The sequence below is a fragment of the Pelophylax lessonae genome (genome assembly GCF_965119305.1).
Source record: "Pelophylax lessonae genome assembly, chromosome: 3".
NCBI classification, from domain to species: Eukaryota; Metazoa; Chordata; class Amphibia; order Anura; family Ranidae; genus Pelophylax; species Pelophylax lessonae.
Window position 1 is genome coordinate 294592602 of NC_138770.1, and position 27335 is coordinate 294619936.

General features: G+C 41.6%; 1 protein-coding gene across 1 annotated transcript in view; it reads right to left on the reverse strand.

The window, feature by feature from the left end:
- Positions 1-27335, reverse strand: part of LOC309550492 (IgGFc-binding protein-like) — a gene marked incomplete at both ends in the record, with an annotated part of 138007 nt that extends 110672 nt beyond the window's left edge. The window contains one exon of the mRNA XM_082250861.1: positions 26300-27335. Within this exon, the coding sequence (XP_082106987.1) occupies positions 26300-27335 (1036 nt within the window). The remainder of the gene's footprint in view (positions 1-26299) is intronic.

Genomic DNA, 27335 nt, shown 5'->3' on the forward strand with positions numbered 1-27335 from the left:
AGATGAACCCCAACAACTTGGAAAGGTGGATCTCTCTCACACGTACCGACACAGACTATCCCGCAATTCAATTGATCCTCAAAGGTTTTTATTGAATAGCGGAATAGGAAATATGATCAAAAAAAGTGTATGTATCTCGCACGTACACAACCACACTAGGCCCCAATTACTATTGTTTGTACCCCTAAAAGGCTAGATGAGGAGTAGGGGGGGTATGGAACAGGCAGCACCCTCAAACCTTCAGAAGTATGAGATGAACCCCAACAACTTGGAAAGGTGGATCTCTCTCACACGTACCGACACAGACTATCCCGCAATTCAATTGATCCTCAAAGGTTTTTATTGAATAGCGGAATAGGAAATATGATCAAAAAAAGTGTATGTATCTCGCACGTACACAACCACACTAGGCCCCAATTACTATTGTTTGTACCCCTAAAAGGCTAGATGAGGAGTAGGGGGGGTATGGAACAGGCAGCACCCTCAAACCTTCAGAAGTATGAGATGAACCCCAACAACTTGGAAAGGTGGATCTCTCTCACACGTACCGACACAGACTATCCCGCAATTCAATTGATCCTCAAAGGTTTTTATTGAATAGCGGAATAGGAAATATGATCAAAAAAAGTGTATGTATCTCGCACGTACACAACCACACTAGGCCCCAATTACTATTGTTTGTACCCCTAAAAGGCTAGATGAGGAGTAGGGGGGGTATGGAACAGGCAGCACCCTCAAACCTTCAGAAGTATGAGATGAACCCCAACAACTTGGAAAGGTGGATCTCTCTCACACGTACCAACACAGACTATCCCCCAATTTAACTGATCCCCAAAGGTTTTTGATTAAATAGCGGAATAGAAAATATGATCCCAAAAAAGTGTATGTATATCACACGTACACAACCACACTAGGCCCCAATTACTATTGTTTGTACCCCTAAAAGGCTAGGAGTAGGGGGAGTATGGAACAGGCAGCACCCTCAAACCTTCAGAAGTATGAGATGAACCCCAACAACTTGGAAAGGTGGATCTCTCTCACACGTACCAACACAGACTATCCCCCAATTTAACTGATCCCCAAAGGTTTTTGATTAAATAGCGGAATAGAAAATATGATCCCAAAAAAGTGTATGTATATCACACGTACACAACCACACTAGGCCCCAATTACTATTGTTTGTACCCCTAAAAGGCTAGGAGTAGGGGGAGTATGGAACAGGCAGCACCCTCAAACCTTCAGAAGTATGAGATGAACCCCAACAACTTGGAAAGGTGGATCTCTCTCACACGTACCAACACAGACTATCCCCCAATTTAACTGATCCCCAAAGGTTTTTGATTAAATAGCGGAATAGAAAATATGATCCCAAAAAAGTGTATGTATATCACACGTACACAACCACACTAGGCCCCAATTACTATTGTTTGTACCCCTAAAAGGCTAGGAGTAGGGGGAGTATGGAACAGGCAGCACCCTCAAACCTTCAGAAGTATGAGATGAACCTCAACAACTTGGAAAGGTGGATCTCTCTCACACGTACCAACACAGACTATCCCCCAATTTAACTGATCCCCAAAGGTTTTTGATTAAATAGCGGAATAGAAAATATGATCCCAAAAAAGTGTATGTATATCACACGTACACAACCACACTAGGCCCCAATTACTATTGTTTGTACCCCTAAAAGGCTAGGAGTAGGGGGGGTATGGAACAGGCAGCACCCTCAAACCTTCAGAAGTATGAGATGAACCCCAACAACTTGGAAAGGTGGATCTCTCTCACACGTACCAACACAGACTATCCCCCAATTTAACTGATCCCCAAAGGTTTTTGATTAAATAGCGGAATAGGAAATATGATCAAAAAAAGTGTATGTATCTCGCACGTACACAACCACACTAGGCCCCAATTACTATTGTTTGTACCCCTAAAAGGCTAGATGAGGAGTAGGGGGGGTATGGAACAGGCAGCACCCTCAAACCTTCAGAAGTATGAGATGAACCCCAACAACTTGGAAAGGTGGATCTCTCTCACACGTACCAACACAGACTATCCCCCAATTTAACTGATCCCCAAAGGTTTTTGATTAAATAGCGGAATAGAAAATATGATCCCAAAAAAGTGTATGTATATCACACGTACACAACCACACTAGGCCCCAATTACTATTGTTTGTACCCCTAAAAGGCTAGGAGTAGGGGGAGTATGGAACAGGCAGCACCCTCAAACCTTCAGAAGTATGAGATGAACCCCAACAACTTGGAAAGGTGGATCTCTCTCACACGTACCAACACAGACTATCCCCCAATTTAACTGATCCCCAAAGGTTTTTGATTAAATAGCGGAATAGAAAATATGATCCCAAAAAAGTGTATGTATATCACACGTACACAACCACACTAGGCCCCAATTACTATTGTTTGTACCCCTAAAAGGCTAGGAGTAGGGGGAGTATGGAACAGGCAGCACCCTCAAACCTTCAGAAGTATGAGATGAACCTCAACAACTTGGAAAGGTGGATCTCTCTCACACGTACCAACACAGACTATCCCCCAATTTAACTGATCCCCAAAGGTTTTTGATTAAATAGCGGAATAGAAAATATGATCCCAAAAAAGTGTATGTATATCACACGTACACAACCACACTAGGCCCCAATTACTATTGTTTGTACCCCTAAAAGGCTAGGAGTAGGGGGGGTATGGAACAGGCAGCACCCTCAAACCTTCAGAAGTATGAGATGAACCCCAACAACTTGGAAAGGTGGATCTCTCTCACACGTACCAACACAGACTATCCCCCAATTTAACTGATCCCCAAAGGTTTTTGATTAAATAGCGGAATAGAAAATATGATCCCAAAAAAGTGTATGTATATCACACGTACACAACCACACTAGGCCCCAATTACTATTGTTTGTACCCCTAAAAGGCTAGGAGTAGGGGGAGTATGGAACAGGCAGCACCCTCAAACCTTCAGAAGTATGAGATGAACCCCAACAACTTGGAAAGGTGGATCTCTCTCACACGTACCAACACAGACTATCCCCCAATTTAACTGATCCCCAAAGGTTTTTGATTAAATAGCGGAATAGAAAATATGATCCCAAAAAAGTGTATGTATATCACACGTACACAACCACACTAGGCCCCAATTACTATTGTTTGTACCCCTAAAAGGCTAGGAGTAGGGGGAGTATGGAACAGGCAGCACCCTCAAACCTTCAGAAGTATGAGATGAACCTCAACAACTTGGAAAGGTGGATCTCTCTCACACGTACCAACACAGACTATCCCCCAATTTAACTGATCCCCAAAGGTTTTTGATTAAATAGCGGAATAGAAAATATGATCCCAAAAAAGTGTATGTATATCACACGTACACAACCACACTAGGCCCCAATTACTATTGTTTGTACCCCTAAAAGGCTAGGAGTAGGGGGGGTATGGAACAGGCAGCACCCTCAAACCTTCAGAAGTATGAGATGAACCCCAACAACTTGGAAAGGTGGATCTCTCTCACACGTACCAACACAGACTATCCCCCAATTTAACTGATCCCCAAAGGTTTTTGATTAAATAGCGGAATAGAAAATATGATCCCAAAAAAGTGTATGTATATCACACGTACACAACCACACTAGGCCCCAATTACTATTGTTTGTACCCCTAAAAGGCTAGGAGTAGGGGGAGTATGGAACAGGCAGCACCCTCAAACCTTCAGAAGTATGAGATGAACCCCAACAACTTGGAAAGGTGGATCTCTCTCACACGTACCAACACAGACTATCCCCCAATTTAACTGATCCCCAAAGGTTTTTGATTAAATAGCGGAATAGAAAATATGATCCCAAAAAAGTGTATGTATATCACACGTACACAACCACACTAGGCCCCAATTACTATTGTTTGTACCCCTAAAAGGCTAGGAGTAGGGGGAGTATGGAACAGGCAGCACCCTCAAACCTTCAGAAGTATGAGATGAACCTCAACAACTTGGAAAGGTGGATCTCTCTCACACGTACCAACACAGACTATCCCCCAATTTAACTGATCCCCAAAGGTTTTTGATTAAATAGCGGAATAGAAAATATGATCCCAAAAAAGTGTATGTATATCACACGTACACAACCACACTAGGCCCCAATTACTATTGTTTGTACCCCTAAAAGGCTAGGAGTAGGGGGAGTATGGAACAGGCAGCACCCTCAAACCTTCAGAAGTATGAGATGAACCTCAACAACTTGGAAAGGTGGATCTCTCTCACACGTACCAACACAGACTATCCCCCAATTTAACTGATCCCCAAAGGTTTTTGATTAAATAGCGGAATAGAAAATATGATCCCAAAAAAGTGTATGTATATCACACGTACACAACCACACTAGGCCCCAATTACTATTGTTTGTACCCCTAAAAGGCTAGGAGTAGGGGGAGTATGGAACAGGCAGCACCCTCAAACCTTCAGAAGTATGAGATGAACCCCAACAACTTGGAAAGGTGGATCTCTCTCACACGTACCAACACAGACTATCCCCCAATTTAACTGATCCCCAAAGGTTTTTGATTAAATAGCGGAATAGAAAATATGATCCCAAAAAAGTGTATGTATATCACACGTACACAACCACACTAGGCCCCAATTACTATTGTTTGTACCCCTAAAAGGCTAGGAGTAGGGGGAGTATGGAACAGGCAGCACCCTCAAACCTTCAGAAGTATGAGATGAACCCCAACAACTTGGAAAGGTGGATCTCTCTCACACGTACCAACACAGACTATCCCCCAATTTAACTGATCCCCAAAGGTTTTTGATTAAATAGCGGAATAGAAAATATGATCCCAAAAAAGTGTATGTATATCACACGTACACAACCACACTAGGCCCCAATTACTATTGTTTGTACCCCTAAAAGGCTAGATGAGGAGTAGGGGGAGTATGGAACAGGCAGCACCCTCAAACCTTCAGTATGAGATTGTGTTCACTGTACCCCACAAAGATTGAGTTCACTGCACCCCACAATGATTGTGTTCACTGCACCCCACAAAGATTGTGTTCACTGCACCTCACAAAGATTGTGTTCACTGTACCCCCCAAAGATTGTGTTCACTGCACCCCACAAAGATTCTGTTCACTGTACCCCACAAAGATTGTGTTCACTGCACCCCAAAAAGATTGTGTTCACTGCACCCCAAAAAGGATGTTGTTCACTGCACCCCAAAAAGGATGTTGTTCACTCCACCCCAAAAAGATTGTGTTCACTGCACCCCACAAAGATTGTGTTCACTGCACCCCAAAAAGATTGTGTTCACTGCACCCCAAAAATGATTTTGTTCACTGCACCCCAAAAAGGATTTTGTTCACTGCACCCCAAAAAGGATGTTGTTCACTCCACCCCAAAAAGATTGTGTTCACTGCACCCCAAAAAGATTGTGTTCACTGCACCCCACAAAGGATTTTGTTCACTGCACCCCAAAAAGATTGTGTTCACTGCACCCCAAAAAGGATGTTGTTCACTGCACCCCAAAAAGGATTTTGTTCACTGCACCCCAAAAAGATTGTGTTCACTGCACCCCACAAAGGATTTTGTTCACTGCACCCCACAAAGATTGTGTTCACTGCACACCAAAAAGGATTGTGTTCACTGCACCCCAAAAAGATTTTGTTCACTGCACCCCAAAAAGATTGTGTTCACTGCAGCCCAAAAAGATTGTGTTCACTGCAGCCCAAAAAGATTGTGTTCACTGCAGCCCAAAAAGATTGTGTTCACTGCAGCCCAAAAAGATTGTGTTCACTGCAGCTCACACACAGAAAAATGGATGTGGATCACTGACACCTGCCTATCTCCAATCCCACACCACACAGCAATATCGATTGTAGTTTGTAGAACACAGTTTCCCTAAAATTCAGCAGACTCTGTCCCTAACAGGATTGAGAAGAGATCGTAGATCAGGATTGAGTGCAGACCCCACCCCCCACACAGCAATATCGATTGTAGTTTGTAGAAGACACTGACCCTATATAATTCAGCAGACTCTATCCCTAAAATGCCTACAACTCGCCCTGCCTAAACACTCCGACCTGTCCCTCAATTCTATCCGGACACAAATGGTTTTTTCCTGCCTATCTTTCCCTAATCAGCAGCCAGCACGTTGATGTGTGCTCTGTCCCTGAATCTAAGCAGCATAATGACGCCGCTGCGGCTGCCTCGAACTTATAAAGACTTGGTCACATGCTTCAGACGGCCAATCACAGCTACTGAGACATTTGCAGGCATGGCTGGGATGGCTTAAGGCACACCAGTTAAACGATTGTTGATTGGCTGTTGAAAGCCCGCCATGAAAAGAGCGCCAAAGCATGCAAAACCCGGAAATAAAACGACCGAACACGGATTTTTACCCGAACATACAGTAAAGTGTCCGTGTCCGTGTTCGGGTACAAAAAATCCAATTATTTGGTACGAACACGAATAATACAGTCCGTGTTCGCTCAACACTAATAACTACCTATAACTTCCAAGTTCTCTGTGACCTGGACTTACCTCTGACTTCCAAGTTCTCTGTGACCTGGACTTACCTCTAACTTCCAAGTTCTCTGTGACCTGGACTTACCTCTAACTTCCAAGTTCTCTGTGACCTGGAATTACCTCTAACTTCCGAGTTCTCTGTGACTTGGAATTACCTCTAACTTCCGAGTTCTCTGTGACTTGGAATTACCTCTAACTTCCGAGTTCTCTGTGACTTGGAATTACCTCTAACTTCCGAGTTCTCTGTGACTTGGAATTACCATACACTCTAACTTCCGAGTTCTCTGTGACTTGGAATTACCGCTAACTTCCAAGTTCTCTGTGACTTGGAATTACCTCTAACTTCCGAGTTCTCTGTGACTTGGAATTACCTCTAACTTCCGATTTCTCTGTGACTTGGAATTACCTCTAACTTCCGAGTTCTCTGTGACTTGGAATTACCGCTAACTTCCAAGTTCTCTGTGACTTGGAATTACCTCTAACTTCCGAGTTCTCTGTGACTCGGAATTACCTCTAACTTCCGAGTTCTCTGTGACTCGGAATTACCTCTAACTTCCGAGTTCTCTGTGACTCGGAATTACCTCTAACTTCCAAGTTCTCTGTGACCTGGACTTAAAAACAGCCTATTACCATATGCATATGTTTACATATATACTATAACATAGAGATAGAAACCTTTACATGTATATGAAATGTCAGGCTAAAACAGTCATATACATTCAATGTTTGCTACGCCTCAAATGGACACTCCGAAATGAGACCGCTTTACCAGAACACAACTGGGGGTCACGTTCCTGCGTGTCCAAGATACCCACAGTGGTGAGGGTTGACCCAACCTCACCTTTCCCAACAAACAACAAATGTTAGTAGCAATATACACCGACTAAGAGTTTAGGTTCTTTAAGAGGGTATTACGTCAAAAATAAAACAGAGTTACCTGGACGTCATTGGATGGACTGAAAAATATTGTAAGCAGACAATGGGCTTACCTGGCCAGATATTTTCAGTGTATCCAATGCAGTCCAGATGTCTCACTCCGTCCGATGACGTCACCTCTCCTGGGCTCAAGCTCGCCAAATTGTTTTGGAATTTTTCCTCAGGTACAAAATACCTGTTACCTGTTAGTCAGTGATACCAAATCAGACAATATATAGCTATATATATAATGAGATCAGACAAGACTCAAGATGGCTGAATCATAGTGACCTGATTTATTACAACATTGCTGGAGTTTATATATACTCAAATATGGGTTTGTCATTACAATCTGACGTACAGAAATGGGTTGTTATTAACATCTTTTATCCAATCAAAGTTAACAACTAATTATAGTAAGCATTATGTCAATCTAGATCGTGATTCTCTGTCATAAAGGGAAATTTCTTGGTGACACACAATAAAAGTTCCAAAGGGGCTTTTAGAAGATATTATTGGCTTTGTGGTCAGCTGTCCAGACAGAGTTGATATTCAGAGAGATAGGGAATTTCCACTGTTTCGTTCATCTGATATATTCTTAGCCTTTGCAAGCTCAGTGACACATGTAAAGAAATCAAAGTAAAATGAGATTAACTCGAAAGACATTTTGTTTAAGATAAACATTCTAAATGCCAGTCAAGGCATCCTGTAAAGGCCAATAAGGTATCCAGAAAATGCGAGATAGGTATGCCACGACACAGTGCAGGTGCATTTATACGGAGACTTGATTACACACAGGTGGATTCTATTTATCATCATTAGTCATTTAGGTCAACATTGGATCATTCAGAGATCCTCACTGAACTTCTGGAGAGAGTTTGCTGCACTGAAAGTAAAGGGGCTGAATAATTTTGCACGCCCAATTTTTCAGTTTTTTATTTGTTAACAAAGTTTGAAATATCCAATAAATTTTGTTCCACTTCATGATTGTGTCCCACTTGTTGTTGATTCTTCAAAAAAAAAATTACAGTTTTATATCTTTATGGTTGAAGCCTGAAATGTGGCAAAAGGTCGAAAAGTTCAAGGGGGCCGAATACTTTCGCAATGCACTGTAAGTGCAGCAGAAAGAGGATTTAATAGGATGTATAAAAAACACGTACTCACAATGGTAAGCTTATTAAAAGCATGTAGTGGCATTAAAGGGTCTCTTAATTGCGATCCTGGGGGTCCTTGATGGCGATTCTCCCGCTGGTTCTGTCGGCATATAGGTGTCCTCTGTGGTAACCGAAGCTTCCGGAGTCCGTGGAACGCACAGGGAGAGAGCACAGAGGGACTGTGACGTCACTTCCTGGTCACAATGAAAGAACATGAAAAATGGTGACGCATTGCGGAGCATGCGCTCCTTCTTCAGGCCATATTGGCGCCATGTTGGAGTTAGGCTTAAATGTCCAAAGACTGTAAAGCTATGGTGGCTCGGTGGGGCCAAAAAAAAAATTTGAAAAAGTAGTGGTCATATGAAGCTATTGGGAGGACTATTGGGAGATGACTATTAACAAAACAATGTGTATGGGGTTGATGAGGTGAGGTGTAACAAGGCTGGAGACTGTGTTGAAGAATAAATGTATCTGAAGTAAAATAAAATAAAATAAATTAACCTCCAGAAAAATCTTTTTTTTTTTTAAAGAAAACGATGGTTGGGCATTTGAAACATGTAAGCAAAAATAAAAATAATAATAGAAATAAAGAAAAAAATAAAAATAAAATTAAAAATAAAAATTAAAAAATTAAAGACAACCAAAAATAAAAATAAGTAATAAATAATAAAAATAAAAAATGAAAAAGATTAATGATAAACTGGAAGAAATAAAATGAAAAGAGAAGTGAAAATGTAAGAAAGAATAAACAGATGGAGGGGAAAAAGCTGGATATAAGGATTTCTAAAAACTTTGAATATGAAAAAGAGAATTTAGGGGTAACAGTATTGGCTGATCGTATTGATTAGTGGCCTTATATCATTCATAGGGATTAGTTGTAGGTGCTTTATATAGTGAAAACTGTACACATGTTCATATATATATATATATATATATATATATATATATATATATATATATATATATATATATATATATATATATATATATATATATATGTGTATTGTAACAGGACGTCGAGTAAATGTGACAGGAAGTCAGGTAAATCTGCGAGTGTTGTCACAGATGGGAGATACAATTCACCAATTACTATAGGGTGTCGGCTGCAGAAGCCAGCAGAAATGTCTAAAGACGTTGAACAGACTTCAGCTGTTCAGAATGAGGAAGTTAAGGCCTCTGTAATTTGTCCAGAGAAAATCTATGGAGGGCTGCCTCCAGAAGCTGTCTCCTGAAGCTGTGTGAGCTGGGGACAGGAGAGCAGTCAGATGTGTGCCTCCTGATGCTGTGTGGGCATGGGAGAAGACCCCCTGAAGTGATGTGCGCTAAGGAGGGTAAACAGTTGTGAAGACTTCTCAAGGTGAGAAAATGAACTATTTCTATGTGGAAGAAATAAAGGAAAGTTTGCCATGTGAAGAGACAAGCAAAGGGACATTCTCAATGGACATTTGTTGTGGGAAGATAAAACATGGACTATTGAGTGTCCGCTGTAGGATAAGAAAGTCTGCCCAACAGTAGGTTGGAGACAGACTCTTAGGTAGGTTCCTGTGTGAGAAGGTAGCCGCCCACAGTGGCAAGGATTTATTTTGTGTTTTATTTTATTTTGGATGTTTTTGCTGCATGCAGTCTGGTGAAGAAAATTGCATGAATAAACCACACTGTTTGCAACCACTGCTCAGCTATCTCCTTGTGTAAACGCACCCCCAAAGGGGTCATCCACGCCCGCCACTGAGCTAATCCCTCACAGTATATACATGTATACACACACATACATACCCACAAATATACATATACATAGCACATGTGGCTCTACATTTGAATTAAAGGTGAGGTATGATGTTGTCAAATGGTGGAACAAATCTGGTCAAATGAAAACTCGTTTATACTATTAGTAGGACTATAAGGGATGGAAACTTAAAAGGAAAAATAGCATAATATGTTAATGAGTGTGGGAGATAATGAGAATCCTTTTAATAGAGGGGGGTAAGGGGGGAGAAAGGGGGGGAGGGACATGCTAGGGATATTGGTGGGAAGGGGGGGGGGGTTAGGAGTGAATGGTTATAAAAGTGTGTTGACTTCAATCTCCTCCTTTAAACCCCCAGGCTTGAGGGTGTCGAGGGTATGTATCCAGAAAGTTTCCCCTGCAGCAGAGTAATTTGTATCGCTCTGCTCGTGGAAGAGAGTCTGGAATGGACTCAATAACCCATACATAGACGAGAGTGGAAGATTTATCATGATACTCAGCAAAATGTCTGGGTACGCTATGTTTATCTTTGCCTCCTTTGATTAATTGGCAGTGTTTACCAAACCGTTCTCTGAGTGTTCTGCGTCCTACATAGAATAGACCACAGGGGCATGTTAAGCAATAGACGATGAATTCAGTGGAACAGTTGTAGAAGTGTTTACTGGAATATGTTTTGTCTTAACTGTGAAATCCTTTTGTCCATGACGTATATGTTTGCAGGTAAGGCAGAGGATTTTTCAACATTGATACATGTCCACTAAAAGGATGAGGCATAGAGTCTGGGTGAAGGGAATGGAAACTTGTTTGAGTTTACTGGGGGCCACCAAGTTCTTAATATTTCTGGCTTTTCTATAGGAAACTTTTGGTTTGGAGGGAATGGTAGGTTTTGGGTGTGGGTCCTCTATTAGGATAGATCAGTGTTTAGCTATGATTTATTCCATCTTCCTAAATTTTACATGAAATTGCATAGTGAAATGGATATGTTGGGGAGGGGGGTCAGAAGAGTCTTTGGAGGCTGGCAAAGATGCCAATAAATAATTAGAATAAGCCTGTTCTATAAGGGGGGTGGGTGGGTAGCCCTTTTCTTCAAATTTTTGTGAGAGCTGAAAGCTTTGTGTAGTGTGATCCTGTTTCTTAGTACAATTGTGAACAAAATTGGCTTTTGGGGATATTTTGTACCCACCTAGGGTGGTGACAACTCTGATAGTGTAGAAAGGAATTTCCTGCTGTTGGCTTGGTATAATTTTTTTTCTTGAATTTTTACATCCTGATGAAAAAGCAGGATGGCCAATTCTGTAGAGTGGCATAAAGAGGCTAATGATAGGTTAAATGTATTAATTGTGGCTATGCTGGACAAACTGGGAAACAAACGTTTCTGGGCCATCCCAGGTGACAATAATGTCATCTATAACAGCCACAAAAAAATTATTTGTGGAGTGAAGGGGTTGTTTTGCCATATGTGTCTGGCTTCCCACAACCCCATAGTGAGATTGGCGTAGCTGGGGGCAAAGTCTGCTCCCATAGCTGTGCTTCTGATCTGAAGGTAGAAATCCCCATCAAACTCAAAATTATTCTGGGTGAGACAGAATTCCCCGGCTTCTATAATAAATTTAGCCTGCGATAAATTGAGGGTGGGATCTTCACTGAGGAAATGGGTGATAGCTTGGAGGCCTACTTCATGAGGAATTGACGTGTATAAAGAGATAACATCTAGAGATGCCCAAATATATGGGGGTTCCCAAGGATACTTAGTGAGTGGATCTAGAAGGTAAACCCTATCCCAGATGTATGAAGGGAGGTTTTGGGCCAAGGGTTGAAGGAATTGGTCGATATATTGGGGAAAAGAACTTGTAATGCTGTCCATGGCAACTACTATGGGTCTAACCCCAGTGGGTTGGTGGTATTTTTGTGAATCTTGGGAATGTGATAAAAGTACGGGGTAGAGAAAAAATCTTTGTTGAAGAATGCTAATTCTTGTTTATTGATGAGGCCTTCTTAGCTTGTATGGTGAGAGTGTGGGCTTCCATCTGAAAACTATTGAGGGGATCTTGATGTCATTTATTATAAGTGGTGGCATCGGACAGGAGTAGGTGTGCCTCAAGAAGGTGATCTTTCTTATCTTGTACAACTATTCTGCCCCCTTTGTCGGCTGTCTTAATGATAAGCTCATGATTTGTGGTGAGAGCTTTGAAGGTTAGTTTTTCTCCTGGGCTAAGATTAGAATATTTTGGTTGGACGGTGTTAGAGGACTGACACATTTTAAAACATGTCTGAGTAAACTACTTGTTAGAAAGTTTGGAGGTAAGGTCCTTTTATGTGGACTGGATTGAATATGGATTTGGGTTTGAATGTGGAGAATTGCACTGGGGGGAAAGGAGGACGAGTGTTGTGTGAAGACAGTGAGATCTTCAACGTCATCATCAATATATAACTCTTCTAAAAGCTTAAGGCCCTCCAGGTCTATGTCAGAGGGAACAACTGTGGTGTCAGGAAGAATAGGTGGTATGGTGGGGTGGTTATTAGTGGAGAGAATCTTATAATACTGTTTAAGTGTAAGATTACGGATGGAACTGTTGAGGTCTTTGCATATGGTGAATGGGTTGGGAAAAGTTGAAGGGGCAAATGTCAAGCCACGGTTCAACAGGGAGGTTTCTAAAGCAGAGAGAATTTCTATATCTAGTATTCTTTTGGCCTTGTAGAGTCTGTGGGTTAGCGGGGGGGGGGGGGGGGGGGTTAGATAAAAAATGGTCAAGATTGAAGTCTACATTGCCAACTATAGTGGGATTAGTAGAAAGGGGGAGATCATTGGGTAGTAATGGGTTATTAAAGGTGGTGGATGTGGATTGGGAGTGATGGGCACGTTGATGTTGGTGCCTGAGGTTGAATCAATGGGATTAAGATTTATTTGGCTCTCAGGGATGTTAATGGGGGACTTGGGTAAATTGGGAACCTTGGGGTGGGAATGAAAAGGAATGTGGGTATGATTGTTATTCTGGGGGAGAGTTGGGTTGGATAATAAGTTCTTATGGGGGCGTGCACCCCTATCTCTTTTGGGTTTGGGGGTCTAAGCTGTCCCATGAGGACGAGTGTGGGATTGAGTCGTCGGTCGAGCAGGCTGGTAATTTTGATAGGATTTGGTTTTTAGGGAAAGACGGATGACAGAGGGGAGACATAATCATTTGAACGACATGAGCAGTATGGGTGTTGAGAGGTTGGGAGTGGGCAGTGGGGTATGTGTATTGTAGGATGTGATTTTCTTCTTACAATTAAAAACCTTTTGGTGGTTATAGTCATCTAGATCTCACCTATTCACGTATTTAAATACAGATGTGAATATGTTTGAGTTCACGTTGTTTGGTGATTATTTTCATCCAGTGCAAAACTCTGAAATTTGTGACCATTCAGCTTCTAATTCCTTAGAGAGAAAGGGGCAAGTTTTAAGGATCCTAAGGCCTCAAGGGGAAATGGCGTGAGTGCTAGGGATGATCGAACGGTTCGGGTCGACCATTGGTTCGGCCCGAAAATTGGGTGTTCGAGGTTCGGCCGAATTTAGAACTTTTTGCCCAAAAAGTTCGGAATTCGGCAACCAGAACCGACCAAAATGCAATGGTTCAGGAAATGGGCTTTAAAAGTCTGTGATTGGACCAGAACCATTAGCAAAAGCCAATTGAGGGGGCAGGAGAATGCTAAGAATGTGATTGGAGTGACTAGGGGGTCCCTAGGCCAATCATTAGTGAATACGCCCCCCAGTATATAAGATAGCCCCCGCCAAATTCCTAGCATTGTTATACAGGACATGGAAGAGAATGGAAGCAGTTCTGTTAAATTTTCTTTAAATGTGTCATTTAGCATTTATTAGTGTGAGGAAAGGGATATCTAGTGTAGTTAGAGTGCTCTTTTACACTTTAGTTAGCTTCAAAAATTTAGTTTCTGTAGGGAAAGTGTGAAGTGTCAGGGTGACCGTAATGTAGTGTAGGGTGAACAGACAGTGACTGCTATGGCAGGGTGACCAAACCCTTCCATAGCAGGGTGACCGCTATAGAGAAAAGCTAGTTTCTCTCAAGTCACTTTCGCTGCAGGAATATGGCTTCGCTCCCGTCAGCATTCTTTATGCTGCAGGCGTTGCTAGTGCTTTTTTGAGGACATGTTTGGAGTCAGATATGACATCTGAACATGTCTATAGGGGTATATGGCAAAATGTAGCGCTAATCATAAACTGTCTACACAGAATGTCTTTAAAACTTCAGAGGGGAAACAGCAGTCCTTATGTTCTCCACAAAGAATGATGTGAAAAAAAATATATATATATCTTTGGATAGTGAAGATCCTCAGTAGTAAACCACCACCAGACACCGCACACACTGGTCCTTACCAAATGTAGGTGACCCTCATCACAAAGGTCATAATCGCATGATAGTGCCTGAGCCCTGGAAACCCGGGATCCTTCACTGCTCCTTCCTTGAATAGGTCAAAATAGCAGGCAAACTCCACTCCACATGGGGTCCCCAAAAGAAGAAACAGAACACCGCCTCATAGTGTATACTGCTTAATACTTTATTGGCCCCAAAGGATAAAAAATAACTTACTGGATAGCCGCTATTAGAGAGCGTTGCAAGTTTCTCCTCCTTAGTTATGGATGCTGCTGCATCCCACCATCAAAATGGCCGCCGTGTCCCTTCCACGTGTGGCGTGCGTCGCCGTAAGCTCCACCCGACGCGCGTTTCGTCAGAGACTGACGTCGTCAAGGGGTGTGGTCTCAAGGCGGCGACGCCGAATATATAGTAGTCGAGACGGCGGAAGTGTTACTCATCACCAATACCCGGAAACGGTCCTTTGGCTTTGCGTTTTTGTCATCCTATTCTACACAGCATTTTTCTGTCAAGAAAATTCTTCGCCGTCACTGGCATGTTTTGAAAAACGATGGGGTACTGGGCCCTTTGCTTCCGGAGCAGCCTCAGGTGGTTTTTAGAGGGGCCCCACCTTTGAAACTTCAAGTAGCTCCTAATGTGAGGGACCCTCCTAAAGTAGTCTCCTTTTTTCAAACGTTGGGAGGTTATTTTCCTTGCAGAAAATGCTCCATATGCCAGCTGAACCATAATAAAAACAGGCGAATCTGCTCTTTCACCTCTGGCTCCACAGGCCAAGATTTCACCATCAAGCCTTTCATATCTTGTTCCACAAGGTATGTGGTGTATCTGCTTAGGTGCCCCTGTGGGCTTGACTATGTTGGCCGCACTATACGTGAGCTCCATGTTAGACTCAAGGAGCACGTGGCCAACATAGTCAAGGGGTTCCCGAAACATAGTGTTTCAAGGCACTATGATCAATGCCATCAAAGGGACCCCAAGGGGACTATTTTCCTTGGCATTGACCGGTTCTCAAAAAACTGGAGGGGTAGTAATATGACCCGGGGGGTCTCCAAATTGGAGACCAGTTGGATATACAGGCTAAAATCCTATACCCCCTTGGGTTTAAATATAGAATGGTATATCAACGCCTTTATTAATAATTCTTGATATGATTTTATAGTGTGTGTCTTATATCCCTAGGGGTATGTTCCTGTGATCAGATTGACATTGTTGAATATTTTAATCTGTTTTTAATATTTTTATTCTTATACAGATTGCCAGTGAGATCTTTTTACTATTCCGTTCAAATTCCTTTTTTATATGACTAATTTTAGTTTTCATTATGGATTTTATGTATTTAATGTGATTTACCGCTTTGTGAAGAGAGTGAGGCATGTTTCTCCTACCTGCGGTTTGATGTGTCACCACTAGATGGAGCCGTGATCACTGAAATTGCTGTAGGTAGCCTTTAGTTTTGATATGGATATTAATCTCCTATTTGTGAATAAAGAAGTTTTTTTTTCCTTCTATCTAGTTCGTCCCATGTTAAGTGGTAGACGATGAAAGGAGGTTGTTATACTTCCACTTCTCTCTCCCTATTTGCCATATCCGGTCGGTGGAACGCAAGTGGACCGTTTCCGGGTATTGGTGATGAGTAACACTTCCGCCGTCTCGACTACTATATATTCGGCGTCGCCGCCTTGAGACCACACCCCTTGACGACGTCAGTCTCTGACGAAACGCGCGTCGGGTGGAGCTTACGGCGACGCACGCCACACGTGGAAGGGACACGGCGGCCATTTTGATGGTGCGATGCAGCAGCATCCATAACTAAGGAGGAGAAACTTGCAACGCTCTCTAATAGCGGCTATCCAGTAAGTTATTTTTTATCCTTTGGGGCCAATAAAGTATTAAGCAGTATACACTATGAGGCGGTGTTCTGTTTCTTCTTTTGGGGACCCCATGTGGAGTGGAGTTTGCCTGCTATTTTGACCTATTCAAGGAAGGAGCAGTGAAGGATCCCGGGTTTCCAGGGCTCAGGCACTATCATGCGATTATGACCTTTGTGATGAGGGTCACCTACATTTGGTAAGGACCAGTGTGTGCGGTGTCTGGTGGTGGTTTACTACTGAGGATCTTCACTATCCAAAGATATATATATATTTTTTTTCACATCATTCTTTGTGGAGAACATAAGGACTGCTGTTTCCCCTCTGAAGTTTTAAAGACATTCTGTGTAGACAGTTTATGATTAGCGCTACATTTTGCCATATATTGTTTTGATCTTGTATTTCTAAGATTTGTGTTGGCTGCTTTTCGTCTTATATGTCATCTATATCATATTTTAGCGCAGCAATATCCTGTTATAATGTCTATAGGGGTATATATACACACTCATGTATGTTTATATACACCTAGACATATATAGGTGTGAAAGGAGCAGAAAAAACTACTTGCGCTAATGAAATAATTAACACCAATATAGTTACGCTCCTATCACACCTATATATGTCTAGGTGTGTATATACATATAAGTATGTGTGTATATACACCCGTATACACAAGTTCAGATGTTTTGCCCCCATCCAAAGAACCCAAAAAAATGCCCAAAAAAACGCTAGCGTCCAAAAAAAAAAAAAAAAAACGCCCAGGTGTGTTGTTGCAGGCATTTTTTGGAGGTTTTTGGAGGCAGGCAAAACATCTGAACTTGTGTATACAGGTATATATACCACTATACACAAGTTCAGATGTTTTGCCTGCCTCTAAAGAACCCAAAAAAATGCCCAAAAAAACGCCTACTACTAAACCGGCAAGGTGTGAAAAGCGAGAAGCCACTAACCTGTTCTATAATTGCACTAAAACAAATTACCTTTATATTATGGTTCTAGACATGCTACAGAGCTGAAACTTCACAGGTACACCTTTTAGACCCCCCAGACACAAAATCACACAAAAAAAGTTCATAAAAATTGTCATTTTTCAATAGAGAGCCAATTATTGAAAAAAATAAAAAAAAAAATTAAAAAAAATCTTTGGATTTAGTATCTGGGGGGTCTAAAAAGTGTACCTGTGAAGTTTCAGCTCTGTAGCATGTCCAGAACCAGAAAAAAAGATAATTTTTCAGTAGAGCAGGGATGGTGGTACCCTCCTTTTACACTCATATGATCTTTTTTTTCTGGTTCTGGACACGCTACAGAGCTGAAACTTCACAGGTACACCTTTTAGACCCCCCAGACACAAAATCACACAAAAAAAGTTCTTAAAAATTGTCATTTTTGATAGAGAGCCAATTATTGAAAAAATTAAAAAAAAAATAAAAAAAAAGAAAAAAATTCTTTGGATTTAGTATCTGGGGGGTCTAAAAAGTGTACCACTGTACACAAGTTCAGATGTTTTGCCCCCCTCCAAAGAACCCAAAAAAATGCCCAAAAAAACGCTAGCGTCCAAAAAAAAAAAAAAAAACGCCCAGGTGTGTTGTTGCAGGCATTTTTTGGAGGTTTTTGGAGGCAGGCAAAACATCTGAACTTGTGTATACGGGTATATATGCCACTATACACAAGTTCAGATGTTTTGCCTGCCTCTAAAGAACCCAAAAAAATGCCCAAAAAAACGCCTACTACTAAACCGGCAAGGTGTGAAAAGCGAGAAGCCACTAACCTGTTCTATAATTGCACTAAAACAAATTATCTTTATATTATGGTTCTAGACATGCTACAGAGCTGAAACTTCACAGGTACACCTTTTAGACCCCCCAGACACAAAATCACACAAAAAAAAGTTCTTAAAAATTGTCATTTTTGATAGAGAGCCAATTATTGAAAAAATTAAAAAAAAGAAAAAGAAAAAAAAAGAAAAAAATTCTTTGGATTTAGTATCTGGGGGGTCTAAAAAGTGTACCACTGTACACAAGTTCAGATGTTTTGCCTGCCTCCAAAGAACCCAAAAAAATGCCCAAAAAAACGCTAGCGTCAAAAAAAAAAAACACCCAGGTGTGTTGTTGCATGCATTTTTTGGGGTTTTTGGAGGCAGGCAAAACATCTGAACTTGTGTATACGGGTATGTATACACACATATTTATATGTATATACACACCTAGACATATATAGGTGTGATAGTAGCAGAAATATATGCTTGCGCTAATGAAATAATTTACACTAATATGGTTACGCTCCTATAACACCTATATATGTCTAAGTGTAAAATACATATAAGTATGTGTGTGTACACAAGTTCAGATGTTTTGCCTGCCTCCAAAAACCCCAAAAAAATGCCTGCAACAACACACCTGGGCGGTTTTTTTTTTTTTACGCTAGCGTTTTTTTGGGCATTTTTTTGGGTTCTTTGGAGGCAGGCAAAACATCTGAACTTGTGTATAGTGGTATATATACCACTATACACAAGTTCAGATGTTTTTCCTGACTCCAAAGAACCCAAAAAATGCCCAAAAAAAGCTTGCTACTAAACCGGCAAGGTGTGAAAAGCGAGAAGCCACTAACCTGTTCTATAAGTGTTCTAATACAAACAATCTTTTTTTATGGTTCTGGACATGCTACAGAGCTGGAACTTCACAGGTACACTTTTTAGACCCCCCAGATACTAAATCCAAATAAATTTTTTTTTTTTCAATTTTTTTTTCAATTTTTTCAATAATTGGCTATCAAAAATGACAATTTTTAAGAACTTTTTTGTGCGATTTTGTGTCTGGGGGGTCTAAAAAGGTGTACCTGTAAAGTTTCAGCTCTGTAGCATGTCCAGAACCAGAAAAAAAAGATCATATAGGTGTAACAGGAGGGTACCACCATCCCTGCTCTACTGAAAAATAATCTTTTTTTCTGGTTCTGGACATGCTACAGAGCTGAAACTTCACAGGTACACTTTTTAGACCCCCCCCCCCCCCCCCACAGATACTAAATCCAAAGAAATTTTTTTTTATTTATTTATTTATTTTTTTTTTTTCAATAATTGGCTATCAAAAATTAAAAATTTTAAGAACTTTTTTGTGTGATTTTGTGTCCGGGGGGGGTCTAAAAGGTGTACCTGTGAAGTTTCAGCTCTGTAGCATGTCCAGAACCATAAAAAAAAAGATAATTTGTATTAGTGCAATTATAGAACAGGTTAGTGGCTTCTCGCTTTTCACACCTTGCCGGTTTAGTAGCAGGCGTTTTTTTGGGCATTTTTTTGGGTTCTTTAGAGGCAGGCAAAACATCTGAACTTGTGTATAGTGGTATATATACCCGTATACACAAGTTCAGATGTTTTTCCTGCCTCCAAAGAACCCCAAAAATGCCCAAAAAAACACCTGCTATTAAACCGGCAAGGTGTGAAAAGCGAGAAGCCACTAACCTGTTCTATAAGTGACAAAATACAAGCAATCTTTTTTTTTTATGGTTCTGGACATGCTACAGAGCTGAAACTTCACAGGTACACTTTTTAGACACCCCAGATACTAAATCCAAAGAATTTTTTTTTTTTTTTTTTTTTCTTTATTTTTTCAATAATTGGCTCTCTATCAAAAATGACAATTTTTAAGAACTTTTTTTGTGTGATTAATAGTCCCTGGGGTATGATCCAGAACCCTAGGCACTTTTTAGGGGCATTTATTTGGTTTTAGGGCTTCAAAATGGTGTTTTTTTATTACCGAAGTTCGGGTCCCATTGATTTCAATGGGGTTCTGAAATCCAGGCTGAACTTTCGGGAAGTTCGGATGTTCTGGCCGAACCGAACTTTTGAAAAGTTCGATCATCCCTAGTGAGTGCTACAGTTGTGCTCAAAAGTTTACATACCCTGGCATAATTTATGATTTCTTGGTCATTTTTCAGAGAATATGAATGAAAACACAAAAACTTTTCTTTCACTCATGGTTAGTGTTTGGCTGAAGCCATTTAATATCAATCAACTGTGTTTACTCTTTTTAAATCATAATTACAACAGAAACTACCCAAATGACCCTGATCAAAAGTTTACATACCCCAGTTCATAATACCATGCATTGCCCCCTTTAACATCAATGACAGCTTGAAGTCTTTTGTGGTATTTGTGGATGAGGCTCTTTAACTTCACAGATGTTAAGCTGCCCATTCTTCCTGGCAAAAAGTTCCTGTAAATTCTTGGGCTGTCTTGCATGAACTGCACGTTTGAGGTCTCCACAGAGTGGCTCAATGATATTGAGGTCAGGAGACTGAGATGGCCTCCAGAACCTTCACTTTATTCTGCTGTAGCCAAAGACAGGTCGACTTGGCCTTGTGTTTAGGATCATGGTCATGTTAGAAAGTTTCCAAGTATGTCCCATGTGCTTCCTGGCTGATGAATGCAAATTTTCCTCCAGTATTTTTAAATAACATACTGCATTCATCTTGTCATCAATTCTGATTAAATTTCCTTTGCCTTTGTAGCTCACACATCCCCAAAACATCAGCGATCCACCTCCGTGTTTCACAGTAGGATTGGTGTACCTTTCATCATAGACCTTGTTGACTCCTCTCCAAATGTAGAGTTTATGGTTGTGGCCAAAAAGCTCAATTTTGGTCTCATCACTCCAAATTAATTTGTGCCAGAAGGTTTGAGGCTTGTCTCTGTGCTGTTTGGCGTATTGTAAGTGGGATACTTTGTTGCATTTGCATAGTAATGGCTTTCTTCTGGCGTCGCGGCCATGCAGCCAATCTTTCTTTAAGTGCCTCCTTATTGTGCATCTTGAAACAGCCACACCACATGTTTTCAGAGAGTCCTCTATTTCACCTAAAGTTATTTGTGGGTTTTTCTTTGCATCCCAAACAATTTTCCTGGCAGTTGTGGCTGAAATTTTAGTGGGTCTATCTGACCCCTCATTTTCCACCGATTAGAATTTGAACACTGCTGATTGGCATTCTCAATTCCTTGGATATCTTTTTATATCCATTTCCTGTTTTTTACAGTTCAACTACCTTTTCCCGCAGATCCTTTGACAATTCTTTTGCTTTCCCCAAGACTCAGAATCCAGAAACGTCAGTGCAGCACTGGATGAAAGGTGCTAGGGTCTGTCAGGAGTCCAGAAAATCATTGAACGTTTATATACACACACACAGATTACAAGCAAACAGATCACAGGTGAGGATGGTTACCTTTAATAGCCATTCAAATCCCTTTGTGTCAACTTGTTTGTATGTTATCCAGGTAAAATCACCAGGGTATGTAAACTTTTGATCGGGGTCATTTGGGTAGTTTCTGTTGTCATTATGATTTAAAAAGAGTAAACACAGTTTATTGACAATAAATGGCTTGAGTCAAACACTAACCATGAGTGAAAGAAATGTTTTTGTGTTATCATTCATATTTTTTTCTTTATTTTTAATATTTTTTTTATTTTTGCTTACATGTTTTAAATGCCCAACCATCCATTTTATTCAAGAAATAATTCTTCTAGAGGTTGATTTATTTTATTTTACTTCAGATACATCTTTCTTCAACACATTCTCCAGCATTGTTATACCTCACCTCTCCACCCATACACATTGTTTTGTTAATAGTCATCTCCCAATAGTCCTTTGCTTCATATGACCACTACTTTTTCAAAAGTTTTTTTGGCCCCACCGAGCCACCATAGCTTTACACTCAGTCTTTGAGCATATAAGCCCAACTCCAACATGGCGCCAATGAGGCCTGAAGAAGGAGCACATGCTCCGCAACGCGTTGTCATTTTTCACGTTCTCTCATCGTGACCAGGAAGTGATGTCACGGTCCATCTGTGCTCTCTCCCTGTGCGTTCCACGGACTTTGGAAGCTTCGGTTACCACGAGGAACCCTATATGCCGACAAAACCAGCAGGAGAATCGCCATCAAGGACCCCCAGGATCGCAATTAAGAGACCCTTTTATGCCACTTCATGCTCTTAATAAGTTTACCATTGTGAGAATGTTTTTTTTTATACGTCCTATTAAATTATGCTGCACTTAGAAGGTGCTGTGTTTTCTCACCCTCTCATAGTCCTACTCCACACTATAAAAGGTTCCTTCACACTGGAACCTTTTGCAGTGTGTTGGAATTAGATATAGCAGGGATCAGTGATAGCTAGTTAGTGGTATTGTGACAAGTGTAAGTGTAGTGTGATTATAGTGTAGTGTGACTATAGTGTAGTACAGTGTTTAACAGCATTACATTATATTTAGTGCTGTATACACATTTTTTTTTGGTTGCTGTGGCTTTGAGTCTAGTAAGAATTTTAAGGGGAACCCTGTGCAAATTTAAAAAAAAAATGTAGTGGGGTCCCACTCTAAATCTATACCAGACTCTTATCTGTGCATGCAGCCTGGCAAGCTAGCGCTCCTCCCTCCTGAACCATAACAGGCCACATCAGGCCACATCAGGCCAAAAAGTAAAAAATAAGCTCTTCCCTCAATGAAGGCTCCCCACCATTTGCCCTCTCCGACATGCGACAGTCCTTAAATAAGTAAGGGGCAAGGCTACCCGGTGATGTCACCAAAAGGTGCATGCTGAGTCGGTGATGTGACAAGGGAGCAGTGCCACCAGATGACATCCCCAGCTTGCCTTGTCCCTTCTTATTTAAGAACTCTCACGTGGCAGAGCAGGCAGGCGGCAGTAGCCTTCGTCACATGTGAAGCTTTTTTCCTTTTTTCGGGGTTTGGCGGTGCTGCGGGTATTGTAATTGATGATGGATCTACATCAGGGGATATTGTTTTGTTTTTTGTTTTTTAATAAAGGAATTGTCAAAAAAATGTGTGTGTGTGTGTTTATTTCTTTTTTACTTGCAATAGATTTTTATTGAAATTTAAAAAAACATAGGAAAAATAAACAGAATCGTGGTTCAGCAGGAAATAACCGTACCAAGAATACAGGAAAAACGAAACAGAATCGTGGTTTAGCATGAAATAACTGTACCAAGAATACAGGAAAAATGAAAACCTTCACATACGCAAACAATGCATGTAGAGCACTACATGTACAAGTGAGTACACGCTTCAAACAGTGTCAGAAGTCAATCAGGAATGTACATAACCATAACTATAGCTGCATTAGTAATCTCAGCCCAGTGTAGAAGAGAAGTAAGGCATATGCCTTTTCTAAAGAACACTGCAAGTTCACCAGACTGATCACTTCCACGTGGGAAGATGCAGCGGATTGTTTCCAGTTTCATGCTATGACTGTCTTGGCCGCTATTAATATGTGTACAGTGACCGTCCTTAGATAGGGCAGGATGGATTCCAGACCCAACGAAAGGAGGGCCAAAGCAGGATCAGGTGGCGTGAGAATACCAGTAGTGGTGGACAGAACCTCAAATATCTTTCTCCAAAAGCTAGACAATCCTTTACAGGACCAAAAAGTGTGTAGTAGCGAACCTATTTGGTCACAGTTACGCCAGCAAAGAGGGCTCTGGGAATCATACATTTTTGATAGGCGATATGGTGTCAAGTACCACCGTGTGAGAATTTTCTGTGTCTGCTCCCAATGATTAACACATTGGGTAGATTTATAGGAGCTGCGAATGGCAAGTTTCCACTGTGCCTCGGAAAAAGATGATTGAAGCTCCCTCTCCCACGCTATTATATGTGGTGACTTAGAGAACGATAATTTGTGGCCAAAGATATTATAGAATAAGGATATGCCTTTCATTGGGGGGAGAGGGGGACATGAGGAATCGCCACACTTGCAAGGGGAGACAAATTACAGGTGGAGGGTGCTTGCGCAAGAAACTTGTTAGACTATTGTATGTAGAAATTGTTTGCGCTGGTAGATTAAATTCAAGCCGTAAAGCCTCGAATGGTTTGATGGATTTGGCCTGGAAGAGTTGGTCAATTGTGTTGATGCTGGCTGCTTGAAACCTGGACAGATTGGTGCATGAAAGCAACGTAGATAGTGTGGTAATCGGAAGTGGAATGGGCTTGGACAAGGGGGTTGCGGGAAGATGTGCAAGGAGGAGTCTCCATGATGACAATGTTGCTTGCGTGGGCAAGGGCAAAGATTGCAGGTTCAGTCGTTTCCACACGTCCGCCAACAGCAGGGTGGATAGGTCAGTAGTTTTGGAGATTGTGGACTATAGATATCCAGGGTATGGTAGGGTGGTCCGCAAACCAGTGACGCAATGGAGCTAGGCGAGATGCGTTGTAGTAGTCGATGAGATCTGGTAGCCCTAGGCCCCCCACCGATTTGTGTTTAATCATATGAGTGTGAGCGCATCTAGCTCTTTTCTTTTGCCAGACAAACGTGCGCAGCAATTTAATTAGAGGGAGAATGCATTTCTTGGGAAAAGGTATGGGCAGGGTGCAAAAAATGTATAAAATTTTGGGTAAGCAAAGCATTTTGAATGCGGCTATTCTACCCATCCAAGACAGTTCGACTTTTTTGAACTTGGCAATATCTGAGGTGATAGATTTTATAAGAGGGGATATGCTTGTGGCAACCATGTTGGAATTAGGGAACGTCAGGTCTATACCAAAGTAGTGTAAGGGTTGAGTGGACCAAGTATAAGGCAAGATATTCTGTAGGTGCGAGAGGGCGGTCGGATGGACCCCCATGTTGCGTATGACCGATTTGCTGAAGTTGACCTTGTAATATGAGATTTTGCTGAAGGATTGAAGAATGTTGTGGGTGGCCGGTAGGGAGACTGTAGGGTTAGTGAGACTCAGGATAACATCGTCAGCAAAAAGTGTAAAAACATGGTGGGAGTTGGGGAATCTAAATCCTGAGATCAAAGGACTCTGTCTTAATTTTCAGGAGATTGAATATTAAAGGGGAGAGCGGGCAGCCCTGGCGCATTCCATTAGATATGGAAAAGGTTTTAGAGAGTGTGCCAGCCGACAGCACCCTAGCAGAGGGGTTGAAGTAAAGGGTAAGGATGGCAGACAAGATGGGGCCAGAGAAGCCAAACTTTGTCAAAATGGCTCGCAAGTACCCTCAATGTACGCGGTCGAAAGCCTTCTCTGCGTCAATAGACAGGAGCAGAGAAGGCGTTCGAGTGCGCTCCGCATAGTGCATCAAGTTTACTACGCATCTAGTTGCGCCAGGGGCCTGACGACCCTGGACAAAACCCATCTGATCTGCCCCGACCAGGGTCGGTAGGACTGTGGCCAGGCGATTTGCAATGATTTTGGCATAAATTTTAATGTCAGTATTCAATAAGAAAATGGGTCTAAAATTGGTCGGAGTGGTAGGTGGTTTCCCAGGTTTAGGTAGGGTGGTGATATTGGCCTGTAACATTTCGTTGGGCAGGGAGCCTGTATCGACAGCTTGAGAAAAAAGGGTTAGCATATGAGGGGAGAGTATTTCTTGCATGGCAGCGTAATATTCATTAGTCAGGCCGTCTGGCCCTGGGAACTTATTAGAGGACATAGATTTAAGAGTTTTAGATAATACTGAAGGGGTGATTGGACCATTGAGATATGATAGCTATTCAGTCGACAGGGATGGGAGACAAAGATGCTGAAAGAATGTCTGTATGTCATTATCAGTGGGTTGGGGGGTGGAATTATCTTGGTTAAAATTGTAAAGGGCACTATAATAATCCACAAAAGCGTCAGCTATTTTTGGGGGTGTGTGTGTTTTTCGTTGGTGTGCGGATGTATAATAGAGTCTATTCTGGTCTTAAGTCGTCTAGCTTTAAGGCGAGAAGCTAGGAATTTGCCAGCCTTATTATGGGAGGAGTAGTAGTTTAAGCGAAGGTGCGCTAACATTTTATCGTGCTGTTCGGCTAACAGTCTGCGTAGGTCTGCACGAAGAGATGTAAGCCTAGAAGCGTGCACCTGGGCAGGGGAGGTTTTGTTCTGCTCATCGAGGGAGTGAATTTCTTCAGTAAGGCGTTGAAGTGCACTATTTCGCCGTTTTTTAAGACGGGAGCCTAATTGGATCAAAATGCCTCTGATGAATGCTTTATGTGTATTCCACAGGGTGGAAGGGGAAGTATCCGGGGTAGAATTAGAGTGGAAGAAATCTTGCAAACATTTCCGCAAGTGTTTCAGGGAGTCGGGGTTAGAAAGCAGGGAGTTGTTGCACCTCCAAATAAAGAAGGATGTGGCAGGCAGGCCAGTAGATAAGGTCATATGGACAGCAGCATGGTCTGACCATGTGATGGTGGATATGGAGGTATCGACAAGGAGCGGAACTGTGACAGAATCTACTAGGAACATGTCGATTCTCGTATAAGTGTTATGACTCGCCGAGAAGAAAGAGTAACCCCTCTCTTCCGCGTGTTGATACCTCCAGCCGTCATGGAGCCCCTCAGAGTGTAAAAGTGTGGCAAGGGAAGGCAATTTGGATTTGGTTCTAGCTGAGGAGTCTAGGACGTGATTAGCTACCAAATTGAAGTCACCACATATTATCAATTTGCCTACTTTCAATTTCATAATTTTGGAGCATAGCTTACGTAGAAAGTGGAGTTGGCGAACATTAGGAGCATACACATTAACTATCGTGTAAAGACATTGATCAATAGAACAATTAACAATAAGAAAGTGTCCGTCCGCGTCCTCCACCACCCTAGAGTAGGAGAAGGACGTGGAGTTCTGAAAAGCAAACATTACACCTCGTTTTTTAGCAGTAAAGGAAGCATGGAAAACATGCGGGTAGTCAGGATGAGTACATCGGGGAGCATGTCCTTGTTGAAAATTGGTCTCTTGTACTGCCAAGACATCATCTTTAGCTGAACTGGCTTCCTTCCACAT